A 19682-nucleotide genomic window follows, 5' to 3' on the forward strand; every position below is an offset into this window, starting at 1 on the left:
ATGCAATATTTACCGAAAGATTTAAGTTTTATACCCCCTCACAACTTTCCTAACGCCCTTGTGCCCAGCGAAAATTTTCAGGGCTTTACAAATATATTTCTATTAGTGAATTTATCCGAGCTTTGCGCGGTCTAATACAACATTAGTCAAGAAAGTCATGTAATGAAATTTCTCATTTATCTAAAACTTGTTATAATATAAGATGCTTAATTACCAAATTAAAGACAATATATAAGGCAACTGAACAATTCATATATTTCGTATCTCGTGATTTTTTTTATTAATTTAAAACTATTCCAAGACATATAGAGTACCAAGAGCCTTTGAAAACGAAAAGTATAAGAGAATAAAAAAGTTATTCATAAGAACAATAACACCCAAAATTAATTAAATGACATCACGGAAAAAGAAGACATGGCAATCGCATATGATATTACCATTCAAATAAGAAAACAATGGCTTGACAAAAAAGGATAATAATGTTTGACAATTCATACGTAATTAACTTATATAATTTTTTTACAAAAAGTCTTAATATATGTATATTGCAAATCACTACTTCTGTATATCAATTAGTTACTCTGATCACCAATTATGCAGCTGAAGTAGAAATAAATATGTATGATGTTAATAACATAATAAAATTATAGGAGCCTTAAAACAGTTAGAGATTACCAAAAAAAAAAAAAGTGGGAGGGGGGGGGGGGGGGGGGACGGGGGAGGGGGAGGGCGCACAATGTTTGTAAGATGCGATTGAGAATTAGTTACTCCATTATTTTAAAGAAGTGAATTGAAAGGAGAGAAAAAAGTATCAAAAGGATGACTTATTGGAAAAAACATTATTGTCACTATTACTCTCTGCACTTAGAAAGAAATAAGTTCTCACCGATGAATTTCAAAAGTTTTGAACTTATAATTACAAATAAAAACAGTATACACACACACACACACACATATATATATATATATATATATATATATATATATACACACACACACACATCATTCCTTTATTATAGAATGTTAAAGCTAGTTAGTGATTGAAGCTAGCTAAGTTGGTGTGAATGAGAAATGGAGGGAAAAAGACAATGGAAGGAAAATGAAGTTCAAAGCAAAGTTCCTTTGAAAAGGAGCTTTGTACCACATTGGTGGTAGAAAGGGAAAGTTATGTGCTTATATTAGAAAGCACTTCCTCTAGCTCTTAAAGGGTTGAGAAGAGGGACTCCCCTCGCGCCGTCGTCATCGCTCGACTCGGCTTCGGATTTGGATTTGGATTTGGTCAAATGATCTGATTTGAAAACTTCCCCAACGTTCTTATTTTTTTTTTGACAGCCACCAAGCCTATTCTGAACAGGCATGTTCGAGGCTATATAATTGAGGCAATGCCTCAATTTTCGACTACTGAAAAAATTTCCTTACATTGCAAATTCTGCATTCTTTTTCCAGCAATAAAACTATCGAGTCTTAGTGTGTTTCGTTGCCAAATTTGAGTTCGCCGAAGTCGTAGGCGTTTGAGGTACCGCCACTCCTGCGACAGGTATATCCGTTTTATCCTGGGAGGAAATAATCTGTAACCTCGGGTACAGTGAGGCAGTTAAATTCCTTAAGGACACACAGTGAATTCTGTGGTCTCGGATATTTCTTAATTTTTGCACACAGTTTCTGTTTTCATTTTCTACTTACTGGTTTTTTTCCAGTTTCTGGTTCTGGTTTCCTACAGTTCTGAACACGGGCGTATAACATAGAAGTGTTCAAGCATTTGAGGAAAAGGAAAAAAGTGTATTATATCACACAAAATACAAATAATAATATTTACATGACGTGTTTGAGATAAATACTCATCATAATTCAATATTTGATTCGTCGATGTCCCTGCAAAATAGACATCAAATTGTCTCCAATAAATTTGAAACATGAATAAGAAAACAGTTTGCCTCTTTATAAATTTCTCGGATTTATAATAACAACCATAACAAATTGAACACGTCATACTAAAAGTGTTATAATATTGTCGAATTACTTCTAACAAAAACACATCACACCATTGTTACTAAAAAACATTGAAGAAGAAATGAAGAATTTTACCTGTGATGTGGGGAAAATAAGACGAAAAGAAGAAGCCAACTGTCACACCCCTTTTTTGGCGCCCCACGCGTAAAACGCGCAAGTTTTTATTATTAAAGGGTTTTTCCATTTGAAGTGACGATTTTGAAAAGGGATTATTTTATTTACAGAGTCGCCACTTGGAATTGAGTTTTGGTGTTCCAAGCCACCTTATGAATCCCTAATCAAAAGGAAATGACTCTTTTATTATGGTCCGCGAAAACAGAAGATCGGGTAAGGAATTCTGTTGACCGGGGAGAAGGTGTTAGGCATTCCCCGAGTCCCGTGGTTCTAGCACGGTCGCTTTATTGACTTATATTTAGCTTAAATTAATCTTTGAATATATTATGTATTTGAGCCTTGATTTGCTCGTACTTTTATTGTTGAACATTTATTGGTCTTAATCCGGATGCGTAACCGCATTCCAGATCTTTTAAGTGTCTCAAAATAAGATGCGTAACCGCATTCTCAATCGAAGCAAGATTAATTATTAAAACGAGTTTGGCCAAGGTGTGTAACCGCATCCTTGAGTTGTTTAAGCGTCTCGAAAATAAGATGTGTAACCGCATTCTCAATCGAAACAAGATTAATTATTAAAACGACTTTGGCCAAGGTACGTAACCGCATCCTTGAGTTATTAAAAAGAACGTCTCGAAATAAGATGTGTAACCACATTCTTAATCGAAACAAACGTCTTGAAACGTGCCTAAAGCTCGTCTAGCGTTAAAGGCAATTATTTGTCTCTAAAATCCGAGACTTAAAATTATTTAGTTATTATTAATCTTCACTCTTTTGACAACGGATTTTGAATAAATTCGCGACTCATCTCGCTCCCTTACAATTGGTTTTACCACTCTTTCTTTTCAATAGAAATGAGATTTGAAAGAATTCGCATCTCACCTCGCTCATCTCACCACTTAATTAAATACTAATCGGGCTTAGTAATTACTAAGGCCCAATTTCAATGCAATAGCAACCATCCGAGACCCGATTATTTGAGTTGCTACACTCAAAATTCAGATTTACTAAATTTCCAACATCTTAAAAAGCAAAAGATAAACAGTTAAAATATACCAAACATAAAACAAAAGCATCAATACAATACATTAAATCAAATCACCTTAGCTCAAGTCTCTCTTCCTTCTTTATTCAACTCATATGGCCCATTTTGTTTCACAGTTCCAATTTCCATTCATATTTTAACGTGCTTAAATCAAAATGACAGTGATATAAACATGGAAAATGGCCAAACTGATTTCAGCAATTGCTCTCATTCATAACCCAAAAAGAAAGCAATCTATTAATCGACAACTCCAAACCAGTGGATCATTTAACGTAAAGAAACTAATCCCAAGTATGTTAGGCAACTATGTTAGAACCTCATCATTTAATTCCATTATCATGTTACACAACCAAATTACACAACATTTATATCTCAAACTAAAGCAGTTAATGAGCCTTATAATAACAACAACTTTACGTAAACCTCACTATAATTAGTACTCATTATTTATCCTAGTTTAATTGAAATAAATGACATTTAAATATATTAGCTTACCTCAACATTTCAGCTAACAAGTAACAGTAGTGATAAGAACCACACAAAACAAAATACTTAACAGAAAAGGGGAATACGCATACATTTGATGCAATAACAATTGGAATGGAAACAAGATTGAACCTTTACGATAGAAACCTCCGTGCATTTACATTGAAGAACCTTCAGTTGTCTAGAAAGATGAAAAATACGAACAGATCCGACACTTTTAACATCTCACGGAAATAGCACCACGACAGGAGAACCTCGCCGGACTCGAATCTTTGAACCCGACTCAGAAACGTTGGTTAACTCTATAAAAAAATAACACGGCCTTGGGGTGTTTTTAGTTGCTGTTTACATGATGTTTTGAAGGTGGTGAGTGTCTATGGGGAGTTCTCAGTGGTGTTTGGTGGCTGGTTTTTGTTGCTTTGTTTTTCAGGTGGTTCTACATGGAGGAAGATGAAGCATTGACAATGGTTTTCTTGGTAGATGATGGGTGTATGTTGATGATAGAAGCAGAAAGAACAATGTTAGATGATGAGTGTTTTTTTAATTCACATAACTCCTATTCATTGCATAAAATTTAGCCAAAAAGAGAAAGTTTTGTTGCTCCATTTCTAGGTGTCTATCGCTTAGCTGTAGGTTCATATATTCTCGGTAGTGCAGGTATCGTTGTGTGTGTGCCCCTTTTCCCCTTTTCCTTTTTTGTTTTTTAATTGTGTGAGCCCCACCCCAACAATAATATTCCCTCAATTCACGTGAACCCCCTCCGTGATAAGGTTTGTTACCAAACTTTGGCATTTTTTTGTGAGGTGGTACAATTTTATTTGCTCATTTTTTTTAATATAAAAACAAAAAATATTTAATAACTATTTTTAGATAACTGAAAAAACAATAATCTTAAAATAAATGATTGGCTAAGCAAAATTAAAACCTATAAAGCATAATTTTGTAATTTTCTTTCTTTAAAACACAAAACTTATACTCTAAAAATATCAAATATTTTTGTTCTTTTTGATTTTCGCAAATAAGCCTACTAAATAAAAAATAGAATAAAATCGACACATCAAAAATTAAAATTAAAAGAAATATTTAAGCACTATACGGTGAAACACGCGGGGAGGGTCAAAATTACGTGTGTACAGCAACAAATACAAATGAGTTCACAGCTGCTAAGCCAATACCTGAAAAAGAAAATACTTGCAACAAATAGAAATGAGTTCACAGCTGCTAAGCCAATACCTGAAAAAGAAAATACTTGCAATGGTCATTGGATAAAGGCAACGTCGACTATATCATATGATTAAGCTTCGTATCCATCAACTCATAAAACAAATAGATATCCTTGAAACTACTTGAATGAGTAGGCATCTTCTCATCCTTCAAAGCAATCCCATTCCCATTTCCCATGCCTTATATGCCGCAAAGCTTCAATTCTTCTTGAAATTTGCACCAAGAAGAAGGAAGTTGCTGAAGATGCTGGAATTAGCAAAATGCTTAGTTCTTATTTTTTCGGATATTTACTTACCAAAACCAAAACGGTTAGTGATTAAATGATATTATTTAATTCTGGAAAACAAAAGAACACATGTAACTGATATGATTAAATGACATTATTGATAAACAGATACGTGGGCTTTAGTTCAACATATATCATGTGAGGCTTTTTTTAAGTCATTTAGTTAATAAATTATGTATAAAAAATCTAAAAAAATGAGAAAAAAGATAAATAGAAATGGTGGTCATAGAGAGGTGTCACATCACTTATCTATGCCTAGCTTTATATTATATATAGATTGTTGAAAAAATATTTATATTATCGATAAAATGTTTAAGTTTAGCAACAACTTATTTGGTTTGTTTCTTAAAATTTTATTTAATCTTTTTCAACTTTGAGCAAAAAGCAAACGTAAGGGTGTTTTTGCCCAAATATTTGGAATTTCAGCATAATGTGTTGGAGTTTGATCTATAATTTCTTACTTTAGCAATGTCGGACGGGTTTCACTTGTAAAAGTTTTAAACTTTAACATACTATATTATATTAGAGTTTTTCCGTACATTAAGAAGGGTATTTTTACCTAAATAATTTTTCCACATTAATGAGTGGCTAAATAGCGAATAATTTTGAGATTGTGACTAAAACTTAAGTAACGTTTAGAAAAGTGTCTATTTGTCAATCACTTCCCTCAAATTGACTATCTTTGGACTTTTTCAATGACAGTTTTCAATTACTCATTTTGTTGTAAATGAATTTTCGATGTTATGTTTTCAAGGCGAAGTGCCTATTGGATTTTTTTCAGTGTTCTAATTCTCTACCCAATAAAAGTTCCATCTCTGGAACGAGAGTGACGAAAGTGCTCGTTAGGTTTCAATCAACAGTTATAGCCTGTTTGGCCAAGCTTCTAAAATCAACTTTTTTTTTTTTTTTTTTTTTTTTTACAAAAAGTTCTTTTGGCGAAAAACAGTTTATATAAAGCCTGTTTGGCCAAGCTTATTTTCCCCCAAAAGTACTTATTTTTTCAAAAAGTACTTATTTTTTCAATAAGTACTTATTTGAAAAAAAGTGAGGTGTTTGGCCAAGTTTTTGAGAGAAAATAAGTGCTTCTAGGGAGTAGCAGAAGCAGTTTTTTAGAAGTTAAAAAAAATAGCTTTTGCCCAAAAATACTTTTTTGAAAAGTACTTTTGAGAAAAATACACATAGAAGCACTTTTTAAAAGTTTGGTCAAACATTGATTGCTGTTCAAAAGTGTTTTTTAAATTAATTGGCCAAACACAAACTGCTTTTAGCCAAAAATACTTTTTTGAAAAGTACTTTTTAAAATAAGTTAATTTTAGAAGCTTTGCCAAACAGGCTAACTCGGTTAAATTAATTAACTCTACTATATGTGTAAAGTAGATTAAGGAGTAGAACTGATACTCCATGTTACGTTAAGATGTAGCAAAGAGCTACCGATTCTAAATTATTTAGGTTTAAGTTTCATACAGTAAGCACGTAAAAGGTATTTAAATAGTCAGGTCATTTATTAAGTAAGTTTAGGTAATATTTTTGATAGACATTAATGAACAACCTAATAAATATTGTAACTCTCCCACTCACACATGGTGGGTCAACTCTCATTCCTTTTATATAAGCATTGGTGTATACTGACCAGTAACGTGCAATTGTCTATGTGACATATATACTTGTATATGTATTATGTTATTGTCATTTCGTATGAGTTGTAGAAAGCAAAAACTTGAGTTGAAATTGTGCAACTTTTATTCATAATCTATTTTCCCCACATGGAATTAGTTCCAAGGGGAAGGAAATTTATCTTTCTACGATACCCTAATCAGTCCAAGGTTTATATTGTTTATATGTGAACAAAAGTGGCTTTATTACTGACTTTGAATCACTTGATGTTGTATTCTAAGCGAATAAGTTTTTTTTAAGTAGGGTGAGATAGGTCATGACTTGTCTCTTTATGAACTACAGACCGAGTTGCTTCCGCTGCATATACTTGAATGGATTTCGGTGGATTTAGTTGGTGATAATGGATATGTTCCTATGCACAATATACCATCAAAAGACAATCCATTTAATATTGTTGGTCCCAGTAGGAGTAAAAAATTAATTAATTGATAATCAGTTTGTCAATCTCGACCTCGACGCACGAGTCATCCTTGCATTCCCCATCGTCGATTTGAGATTGAAGGGGAAGCATATATAGTTACTTCACTTGATGAAAAGAGCTACATAGTGTAATGTAGGCTCTTGCACACCCTAATAAGGATAAATAGTTACAACAATGAAATTTGAAATGGAGTCCGTGAAATCAAACCAAGTGGGAGTTCATTGAGATTTCGAATCTTAAAGCTATTGGGAACAAAGGATTCTCAAACTCAAGCATAAGGCTTGAATTCATGTATTCTTGATCCATAAATACTTCTATGTCTAGAGGTGAAATTTCGAGTGGGAGGATGTGTCCTCATACTCCACTAGACAATAATACTGGAAAGTAGTTAAGATGATACAGAGGTATCTGAAAGGCATATACAGTACAATATTCCTTGTCTTGTCAAGGAAATCCACAAGAACACACAGTTCTCCCAAGAATCTCCAATATTCATTTCACTAGTCGACGGTGTAATCACATGCAATAAACACGAACTACACCGTAAAGTTTCACAGTCTAAGTCGTACCTGAATTACAGAGAAGAATGCTCCATGAACAACACAGGAATCTTCCACAGAAGTTCTTTGCCACAAAGAAGAGAGTTTTTCAGAGAGAAGGAGAAAGCTTTCTTTATTCTGTTTCTACAGAAGCACGCTTTTTTGAGAAGTGAGAAGTTCCTATCGCTAGAACTTCTTTTATCTTATCTGAAGAGATACAATTCTTCAGATAGTTTCCCAATGGACATGTCTTTTCTCTCCTTTTTATTTATTTATTTGGTTATGGATCTTCGTTGACCCACATGGGTGACCCAAATCCAATTTTCAACTGTAACTAACCTATAGAATTAAAAGAAATCTTTATGTTGTTGGTGTGTATATATAACTTAAATTCAATTGTTTATACGACCACGGGATATGATGGAATGGAAGAAATTCATCACCTTAACTACAGATTAATTTTGGATTTGAACTCTAATAGTGGAGAAAACAATTCTTGCTACAGAGCGATTTAACTTGAAACGGGCTTTACACAACACAAACATTAATTCTGAATGCCAGATGATTTAAAAAAAAAATATTTATCTTAACATTAATGGTATTGAAGAACATAGTTTAAGGGAAAAAGTATGTAGAGTAGAAAATTGACAATCAGCCAAGGTATGTAGTGACCCATGGTTACCAAAGAATGATCTCTTTCCCTCAAGAAAAAAAAAATCATGGAAATATTGAGGAAGGGATGAAAGAGTGTGATCAAGTTGAGTCTAAATTTTAATACTTGGAATATCCACATTTTGAACTCATTTTATTGTTTTAGTCCAATTATACATATATATTGTTTTAGTCCTGATGTGTCATCAATATTATCTATACCTCTTTCTTGGTCGAGGGTTTCAGCCTACGTACTTCATTTGGCAATATACTAATCCGGTTCTGATAATTACCATTTGGTGAAAGCAATGCTTAGTATGTCTAATACGATAGACCACAATCTAGTTGTCAAATATTTATTGAAATCATTTTGGTCAGTTTTCTGGTTACTGAAAAAGAATAAATTTAAACAACAACAACATATTCAGTATGATCTCGATCATAAGTGGGATCTAGGAATAGTGAGTTGTATGCAAAACTTAGCCCTACCCTTGTGAGGTAGAGAGGTTGTGTTCGAACCCTTGACTCCACTACCATAAAAAATATATTTGGCAACAATTTTTTTTTCTGTCGCCATAGATTGATTATTGTTGCAAAAAGTACTTTTGGCAACAATTTTTTTTTGTTGCATAGACTTTTCCCAACGGCTGTTATTGCAACAACGTGCACCAACTTTTTTTTTTGTTAGCAAAAGTACTTTTTGCAATAATAATCAATACTATGGCAACAAAATTAAATTCTTTGGCAACAAAAAAGTTCATTTGCCAACAATAAAACTAAGTTGTTGCCAAATATTAAATTTTTTGTTGTCATTTCTATACTTTCTTGTAGTGCTCGAGAAAAACGTTTTACAAAAAAGGTTTGAAAAAAAATACAAGAATAAAGAACTTGATATGAAAATAAAACAAACATATTGACAGCGGAAATAGTACGGATAATCATTAATATATTACAACTGAAGAAATAAGGTAATGATATAATATTAATAATAATAATAATAATAACAACAATATTAACAATAATAATAATAATAAAAAAAAACTGGTAAGGAGAAAGAGATCAGATAAAGTGTTCTAAACTCGAACCATGCCCTCCTCAAATTCCCCACCCAAACCTAAAAAAAAAAAAAAAAAATCCCTTCATTTCCTACTAACATTCTATCCTAATCCTCGACCTCCATGGTCTCCTATCTAGGGTTATGTCCTCGGTGACCTGAAGATGCATCATGTCCTGTCTAATCTACTCTCCCCAATTCTTGCTCGATCTACCTCTACCTCTCCCTAGGCCTAATACTGTCAATCTGTCACACCTCCTCACTGGAGTGTTTGCGCTTCTCCTCTTCATATACCTGAACCATCTCAGTCTCGCTCCTCGCATCTTGTTCGCCACGGAAGCCGCAACCACCTTCCCAGTATATCCTCTTTCCTAAGTGTCTCTTCTAGTATACCCACACATCCATCTAAGCATCCTCATTTATGCTGCTTACACTTTAGGTACATTGAATTGGTAAAGTGTGAGCCATTCTATTAGTAAAGTGTTAAACTTAAGCTTTTCTTTTAATGGCCAAGCACGTGAAAATTCATTTGATAATGGATATGTGGTGAGATTCGAAACTATGACCTTTGTCTACTTTAGTACCATGTAAAGTGTGCGACCATCTCATCTAAAAACTTAAGTAATAAGAGAGTACACTTTTATTTACTTAATTGTGTCGTGAACTTCAATATTAAGCTTGTGAAAGACCCAAACCTGAATTAAATCTTTTGTCCCCCCAAAAAGAGAGAGAGAGAGAGGGAGAGAGCATTGGAATATTTAACGAATGAAGAAGTCTATGGATTTATGGTTCAAAAGTCTACCACTAATTGGCCAGATGATCATTTGGAATTAGTCATGTCAATTACTAGAGGCTGGAAATTGCATATGTAGTAATTTCTTTTTTCTTTGTTTGGAATAAGAAACAGAGAGGTCACACTAGGACAAACATAAAAATTGAGAACGTATATGTCACAAATAAAATATTAAAGACAAAATTGATTCTCAACCTAAAATTGCCAAATTTGTAACTTATTCCAATTTTTGGACAGGATGTACTGATACATTACATGTATGATGTATCATTAGTATCAAATTAGGCCTTGACCCTAACTTACACCCCAAAAGCTAATTCAAATAGAGGAGGATCGTCCAAGCCTTATAAGGAGTTTAGGGTTCTCGTCTGTCACCGATGTGGTATATTCTCTTCACCCCTCATGCCTAGGCGCGGACATTCTTTTAACCGGGTTACACTGTCCGGTCTAGAGCATGCACATCATGGATCAAGGACATTTTTAACCATTATCGGTCCGAGACAGGTCAATTGGTCCAGGAAGCATCCCCCTTTTTTTAGGAAGGTGGTGGGGGAGGGGCACATCGGATTGGGCCTGACTCTGATATCATGTCAAATTAAGCATGGTCTTAACTCACACTCCAAAAGTTAGCTCAAAGGGAGGATGATTGCCAAGCTTTATAAGTAGCACAGGGTTCTCGTCTGTCACTGATTTGGTATATTCTCTTCAGCACCAGTTCCTCTTCGATAGATATTCTCCTAACTTTCCTCTCTTCTAAAATCCAAACAAACTGACATTCTCTGTAAAATAAAAGGGTCCTATAAGTGAGGCTAAGTGAAGCGGGTCAATAAAATACTCCCTCTATTTCAACTTGTGGCAGCTTTCGAATTTCGAGATTCAAACGAATTTTTGTTTTTACCGTACTTTTTTAAGTCATTTAAATATTATGAATAGTCAATTATTGTAACTTATATTACTTTTTACATAGTTTCCAAATATTTAAGTTTTATTTCTAAAAACTTATTAGAGATTTCATGTCCCCATTCACGGTGAACCTAAACAAATTTGACTCTCTAAATTCGAACTGTGCCACATAAATTGGAACAGTGGGAGTAGTAAATGGAAAGTTTTTTATTTTTTTAAATTTGGCTTAGAAAGAATTCATCTTAGCAAATTCTAATGGAAAAATCATTTGAATTGGTTTGGAGACTTTGTAAGTGAAATACCAATAGTTGAATGACTTTTCGGCTATAAAACAAAGAAAAGAATCACCATACATTAGTTGAGTGAACGTATGAGAAATTTACTCTATTGAAATGCAACGCATGTCACCCATCCAAGTAAGAATTTGAGAGAATGGAGAGGAGCCAAATCCATATTAATCATCATATCATCATCATATAATACTAAAAGTGGAAAGCTCCTATCTCCAAAGTTAGATTACTATTTTACCCCTACACTAAATTAAACTCTAATTAATTAAAAGTTAAAAGTGAAAAGTTAAAAGACCAAAATAGCCATGTAAAAATTATGGACTTTTTTACCCTTTTAAAAAACAAATCCTTCTATTTTGCAACTAAGTCCAAAATGCAATTTCAATGTTTGTTATAGGCTTTTGAAGTCTAAGTCGTAATGTTCAGAAAATTTATTTTGATTCACTCAACAAGTCAAACATTAAGAATTAGTACATTGTACGAGGTATCCTTTAAAGATGTAGCTATTAATATTTATAAATTAATCTTTAAAGATACCTCATACAACGTACCCATTAATAGTACCATTCACCCCAAGAAACTACTCCTACAGGGGATTGAAGAGGCAGAAGTTACGTTTGGGGGAAAGGAAGTGAAAAAGCCGAGGGCTGTTTGCATCAATTTTTGTGGCTTTATAGTCTTCTTTTGTGGAAGCTCATTCATTCTCATTTGATTTGCAATGTCATTTCAAAATTCTCCCTTTGTTACTTTAGATTTTGTTGCACTTGATTATTTGATGTGTTCCAAAGTAAAATGAATACTTTGGCATCTGGAACATAACTAGCTAATCCGTCATATATAAAATTTCTGATAGTTGCACATTTTGTATTCATTACAATTCAGAAATTTCATCTAAGTGAGTTAAGGCCAGATGCTTTTTTATTTCATTTTTGTCTTCTTTTTGATATTATTTGTACATTTGGAGGTCTTATCAAACTATAGATTTTCGATTAATTAGCTTTTTTATAACTATCTTCGTCATGTTGACCATTGTCGCCATCCTCACTATCCTCGATTAATCTAATTCTTCGAGAGGTAACTTTGAATTCTAAATCTTCTTGTAGCTTAACAAGTCCAGGGGATTCTCCCGAATCATATATCTTAAGCCATTCTTTCAAGGGAGCATTACTTGTCTTGGTGAAAAGGTGATCATATCATATTTTATCATATCATATTTTATCTTCTTTACTGGTAAAACTTAAGATGTCTAGCATATCATTAATTTCTTAACGCAGCGAATCTTTGTATATTATACCACCAATATTATTTTAATGTAACATGTATCATTATTTAAGCAGATAGTGTTTCAACTTTATCTTTCAAATATTGGACTGTATTTCAGTTAATTGTTACTCTTTATTTGAAGTATTAGTATGTTATTCATTCTTTTTAATGAGAAGGTTTTTGTTACTTTCTTTTCGTAAAGTAATTATTGGTAGTTTGTAGTCTCAATTTGATTTGTCAAGGTTCACATATTTGGTATCATCTATTTTATGATGAATACTGTTTAATTTACAAAATTAAAATATTAATATTTTTTAATAGAATATGTGATAACTATTAAAACAATATTAACAATTAAAATGTTTAAAATGGAATTGTACCAGCACACATTTTCTTAAAATACTATTAAAAGATAAAGGCGATGATAAAGAAGAGGAAAATAATAACGATGAGAAAGTTAATAGTAACTTTTTGCAACTCGAAAGATAATTGATTTTGAAAGAAAATAAAAAGCTGAATTGCTCCTAAAATAGTACTAAATAAAAATTGAAAGCAAAACGCTTCAATAAGTGATGAGAATTACTAATGGATAACATTTGACTTATCAGTTGGGGATTCTTTTTTCCTATTCTCCCCCTTCGCATAAGATTTACTAACAAAAGACGAGTATAATTACTTTTAGTCATGTACATCCACCATGTTGACTTATATTTGCCGAACATGTCCACAATGAAAGTTTTGTCATGACAGCTAGCTTAATCAAAACGGCATAGTGAAACACACATCAAAAATATTTTTATAAGGAAGTATTAAGTGGGAAGCAATCATTTCAAAATATGCATGTTTATATCTCATAACATCAAAATTAATCATTGTACATCCTACCTACCTAACTACATCCGTGAGTTGAACAGCTAATCAGCTAATTATTGTTTTATAGTTATTTGTCAAGTTGGTCGAATTAGTTCATCATTTATATTTTCGAGCTTGTATTTGTCACTTCCAAGTTCATGTTAATCATCAAACATATGTTTTAACAATATTTGTGTCATAAATTTAAATTTGTACTATTAATTGATATGAAATACACGTGCAACACACGTGCCCAGAAACTAGTGTGTTAAATGATAGAGACGAACTGTCAATACCACTTTCGTCGTTATAGATTTCTAATGTAATACTTACCATTTCTCTATCTTCTCTTTGTTAATAAACTAATTAATGAGAATGAAGGGTTTTATCATCTGAATAGTCAAGACACAAGAAGGAACTAAAATCAAAAGATCATGAAATCTACAGTTTAGCATATCATCTCTTTTTGTCTAATATATGGAAGGAATCTAATGTTTTCTTGTGGCTTCTTCCTTCGCAAATTATTCCTCTCATAGCATCTGCTAATTAGTGCTAAGTGATTGGTTTTTCTCTAAATGAAAATTGATTAAAAATTAGAAAACTTTTAAAGCAAAACATTGTCCTAGTGCCTATAAATTAAGAGGGTAAAATCATATATCTCATTAGCAGCCATGGCAATTATTTCATTAGACGGTCAACTTCATATCTTGCTCTTCTTCATCATCTGTTTAGTATTTGGCCTAATAGTTCAATCCTTCATCAAGAAGTTACACAACAAAATCCAGCTTCCTCCAAGCCCACCAGCATTACCAATCATTGGTCATTTGCATCTTCTTGGTTCTGTGTGGCACCAGTCCTTTAAGAAATTAGCATTGCACTATGGTCCATTCATGTTGATTCGTGCTGGTGCATCAACTTCATATGTTGTATCGAATGGCGCCATAGCCAAACAAGTCTTTAAAACCAATGACATGAATTTTGCTGCTAGGTCAGAGTTTGGCTCTTCAGAGTATCAAATTTATCATGACACCATGTTCTCTATTTTGGACTATAACAAGCTGTGGATTTTCTTGAAGAAAATCTGCATGATGGAAATTCTGTCTGCTCAACAGATATGTAAATTTGCTGATGTTAGGAAGGAGGAGATGATGAAACTTTTGGAATTTTTCGTTAGGTGTTCGGAACAAGGGGAGGCATGTGATGTTGGAATTCAGCTCATGGCCATGACAAATAATCTTATTTGCAGGCTGATCATGAGCACAAGAACCTCAACTAATGTCAACGAGAGCGCTGAGATAAGAGAAATTGCAAAGGGGATAGGATTACTTGCAGGACAGCTTGGGTTAGGTGAAGTTTTTGGTCCTTTGAAGAAATATGATCTGCTTGGTGCTGGAAAAAAGGCAAAAGCTTTGTTGCTCAAGTTTGATAAGTTTATGGATGGGATCATAAAGAAACACGAAGACCAAAGGCGTGCTGGAAGAAAAGACAGGAAAGATATGATGGATATTCTTCTGGAAATTGCAGATGATGAAAATGCTGAGATAAAGCTCACTAGAAATTGCATCAAGGGTCTTTTCTTGGTAATAAAACTAACTTCTCCTCTTCAAAGTACATTTTGGTATGAAAATATGCATGTCATCTATCAGTTCTTTGTCTCCATATACACTCCCTTTTGAATAGCGCCATTTTTTTTGGTCTGCTCTAAAGTGAACAATACTTTTCTATATATATATATATATATATATATATATATATATATATATATATTTGCAAATACTTAAACTTTAAACTTCCCACTTTAGTCATAAAAAAGAATCAAGACTTTTTTGTACTATGAGTTCTAAGGATACTTTTAGTATGCATAAATGTATTTTTTTTCTTTCTTAAGCTCCGTGATCAGTCAAACACCACCATACAAACTGATAAGGTAGAGAAGTATAATGTTTTCTTTTTCTGTTTTAGTAGGATCTCTTTTTGGGAGGAACTGATACAACAAGTGTTGGTTTGCAATGGGCAGTAGCAGAGCTGCTTAACCATCCAAAGGCATTAAAGAAGCTTCAAGAAGAGATTGAGAGAGTAGTTGGGTTAACCAGGCTAGTTGAGGATTCAGATATCCCAAATCTTCCTTATCTGCAAGCTGTTATCAAGGAAACACTAAGAGTTCATCCCTCATTGCCATTAGTGTTCCGGAAATGCAGAGAAGAATGTGTAGTCAATGGTTACAAAATTCCTAAAGATTCTAGGGTTGTACTCAACGTTTATGCCATTAATAGGGACGCCAGTGAATGGATAGAAGCAGATGAATTTATACCAGAGAGGTACCTTGTTAACTCCAACGAGAACCTCGCGATCGAGCCTGATGAATTGGAGGCTATGAAAGGACAGAACTTCTGCTATGTGCCATTTGGTGGAGGAAGAAGAGGATGTCCTGGTGCTGGACTTGCAGCAGCAGTGTTGCATAGGACACTTGGTGTGTTAGTCCAATGCTTTGATTGGAAAATTAAAGGTGCGCACAAACTTAATATGGAACAAGGAGCTGGATTTTCTTCTGCCATGGTTCATCCCTTGGTTTGTTATCCTGTTATGCGCGTTAATCCACAAGAAATTGCCACACCAGACTACTGATTCGAATAGTTTTATTAATGTTTCTTCTCATATATATTCACTTCTCGTGCATTTTCATAACCCTACTGTGCAAAGATCAGACATGCACTTGAAATGGATCGAGTAATCTGTTTTTTTTTTTTTTTTAGTGGAGAAGAAAACATTTCTAATTTGCATCGTCCAATCATTGATAGTGAAAACTTCTATAGTAAGTTGGGCAGGTTGTTCGTATAGTTCCCGAGACATGATTATATTATTTTTTGGAAAAATCGAGGAATAAAATAGGATGACTCTTCCTTAGGGTTAGAAATAGAAAGAGTAAATACCATTTTCAATACTTTCACTTATATACAACTACAAAGTACCAACATTCTAATTGAATTAGATTAATATTAATGAATCTTTTATAAATCATTCACTGAATGATAAATAACTACAAGTGACAGAGACAGACGATTAAACAAGAATCCAAAATTGTATCGAGAATAAACGAAAAGGTGGAAACATGACCAGATATGATTTGATCATTATGAACAAATTTAAGATCTTTATAGATAGAACCAATCATTAATTTTCAATCGTGGGATGACTGAAATCTGATACATAAATCAGTTAATAAAAGAATATAAAATCTTTTACTATGTAGTTATATAGGAATTCCTAAGCCCAAAAGTTAAGAATAATAAGTTTTTCATTACCCAGAATAATAAAACAGATGATATTTGTTAAGAATAGTAAAATCGTATAGACAAGTTGTTGATAGTTAACTTTTACTTTTAACATTTAAAAAATTTGATTGTGTAATTACACTTGTGCAATCAAATATTACGTTTGTAAAAATACATTAATTATGTTATGATAAATAAACAGATCGATGTAATTACACCAAATTCAATTACGGGGTGACTTTTCAAACGGATCCTTAGGGTGACACTGATCAATTAAGTAATCTGTTAGGCATTAATTGATATTTATCACAAACCAATGTACTAGAAAGAAGGAATTTAATAATCGCAACCATTAAGCATCGCAAAAGGATATTGGGATAATTTCAGTAATATACAATCCAACATAAAATATCGCCATATTTTTAATATATATTCACATAGCTAACTTCTTTTTTTGCAACAGTATTTATACACACGATATATAAAATTGCACACTTACTGTAGACAATGTATATATCTTGTATAAAAGTGTATAATAATGTATATAAGGGTTATTTCGGGTAATATTAGAAATATGGACCATTTCGGGCCAAATAAAGATAGAGTGTTATTTTCCCAAAGGATATTTGAGAACAATATAAAATTAGATATAATAGAACATGTCAATTTCAATCACAATTCCGAAATTAAAGAGCCATTGATGGTTGAATCCCTAAGGAATGTGTTGCAATTTCATTCAGAAGGTGAAATTTTGACAGGTGTCGATTGCTCTTTCGCCACTGTGGAAGCATTTGAAGTTAATGGCAGGATAGTTTTTCACTTTTCTGAAAATTTGGGGCCTTTCTGAATTTATCAATCCTTTCAGGGGTTCTATCTCTTTCTCATAATCTGCCACCCTATGAATTGGGCTCTTGAAAATTCCATTACTCATTATCTACCCTCAGCTCACAAAATAAAAAATAATAAAAAAAATAATAATAAATAAATAAATAAATAATAATAATAATAATAATAAAAAGTTTCTCAGTAGAAAAGAAAATGAATGAGCAAATTATATGGGAAAGGGTTATATTTGTCTCTTTAATATCGAAAATAAGCTATATTTGTCCCCCGTTATACTTTTTCAATAAATATACTCTACAATCATACTTTAGAGTTATATGTACCTCTCCCCTCAGAAATACTTCATTTTCTGCTTTAAAAAGTCATGTATCATGCTCTTGTTAAACGAAAAAACCAACTCCATTTTTTAACGAATTCACTATAAAAAACATGCTATATTTACGCCTCACCCTAAAGTGTAAATAGAATTCACTTTTATAATAGAATGTTGAAAGCAGAATGAATTGTTACACAAATTAATTTTCTTTCTGAAAGAAGCAACATTTTGGGGCAATTCAAAATTAAAAGTAAGGCACTACACTACGTTCTTTTTTAAATTGTGGGAGAGTAGTAATTATATAACTGAAAATTGCGTGAGATTTAGTTTCACTCTTTTTAATGTAACCTTTTCTTTATTCAACTTTTTAAAACGCTCAACATATATATCTACCCGCCTCTTAACAAATATAAGTGTCCCCTTCATCTATTTCAGCTATCGTTTTAGCTCAAAATAATTGTTCCAAAATGATTGTTACTTTAGGAATTCAAAATTTAAAGTTGGTAATTGTTTTCAACCATACACTTAACATTAAAGAAGTAGTAGTTCTTCGTAATACTTCTCAATTCTCAAACAATATTTAATAAATAGAAATAATTAATTATACGTTGTATTTATTTACTAAATTATATCTAATAAAACTTGGTTTTCTTGCATAAGAAAAAGACGAAGGAATTGGGGGAGAAGGAAGATTAGGGAGTTTTGGACCAACAATTGATTTTGCAAGCTCAACGACATCTTCCGAATAGAGAGAGAAATGAGAGTGATTTGGTTGTGGTAAAAAGGTAGGTCGAGCCATACATGAGTCATGACATATTTTACCAATGCCAGTGGGATCAAAGGAGGTTGAAAAGAAGACAGAATGTTGCTCAAGTAGCATTAGTAATTTACCACAAACTAAGCATGTCGATTTGTCGAAAGAAAATGTGGACAAAGCACATATTAAAGCATTCTAGAACTCCTGTGCTTGGAGAGGGAAGTGGTTTATCTGGCTAGTAAGGTAGCTTAGATATACCTATAGTCACAACTGCGCTACTCTTATTGACCTGAGCTTTTTCATGCTGTCAAAGGAAGTCTATTGCCTCAAATCATAAGAATTATAAGGTCAAGAACGGTAAGCCAATGCAACCTCTCATTTCTCTGTAGATTGGATTGTTGCCTATCAGCAACTTAATCTGTATTCAAATTGTATCTCTTCTTTCATATTAGCTAGCACAAATAATGAAGCAGAGCCCTTTTTGGAGGTTTGGAAATTTTCCATGTGAACCACAGGTGTGACTATTGAATTAACTAAAACTAACTTGTAAGCGAATTAAGTTGACTTTGCCCTCAGTTTCCGTCTTATATGGAGATGCTTATTTTGCTCTTTTCAAAACATCTTTTATTTGCTAGGCAAAACATTTTAGTACCCCCCTATTCTCTGTTAGTAATAGTTTATGCCCCAAAAAGCATATTTGATGTTTAATGAATATTGCTAGCTAAAAGAGTTCCTTTCAAGAAATGAATTTCAAACATATCCTTGAAAAAAAAAATCTTATCAAACTTAATTTGTAATCTAAAATAGATATAACACTCCCTCTTCCTACCCTACAACACAAAAATGTTCAAGTAAGAATATCTTCCCTAGAAGGTAAGTAAGTTGAAAATTA

At 32.9% G+C, this 19682-nt stretch overlaps 1 protein-coding gene across 1 annotated transcript; it reads left to right on the forward strand.

The window, feature by feature from the left end:
- Positions 1-14096: 14096 nt before the first annotated feature.
- LOC132618245 (3,9-dihydroxypterocarpan 6A-monooxygenase-like) lies at positions 14097-16784 on the forward strand. The gene is made up of 2 exons (XM_060333303.1): positions 14097-15182; positions 15568-16784. The coding sequence occupies exons 1-2, from the start codon at positions 14274-14276 to the stop codon at positions 16225-16227; spliced, it is 1569 nt and encodes a 522-aa protein (XP_060189286.1). The 5' UTR covers positions 14097-14273; the 3' UTR covers positions 16228-16784.
- The last annotated feature ends 2898 nt before the right edge of the window (positions 16785-19682 follow it).

Source organism: Lycium barbarum, chromosome 11, assembly GCF_019175385.1.
Source record: "Lycium barbarum isolate Lr01 chromosome 11, ASM1917538v2, whole genome shotgun sequence".
In the NCBI taxonomy this organism is placed as follows: Eukaryota; Viridiplantae; Streptophyta; class Magnoliopsida; order Solanales; family Solanaceae; genus Lycium; species Lycium barbarum.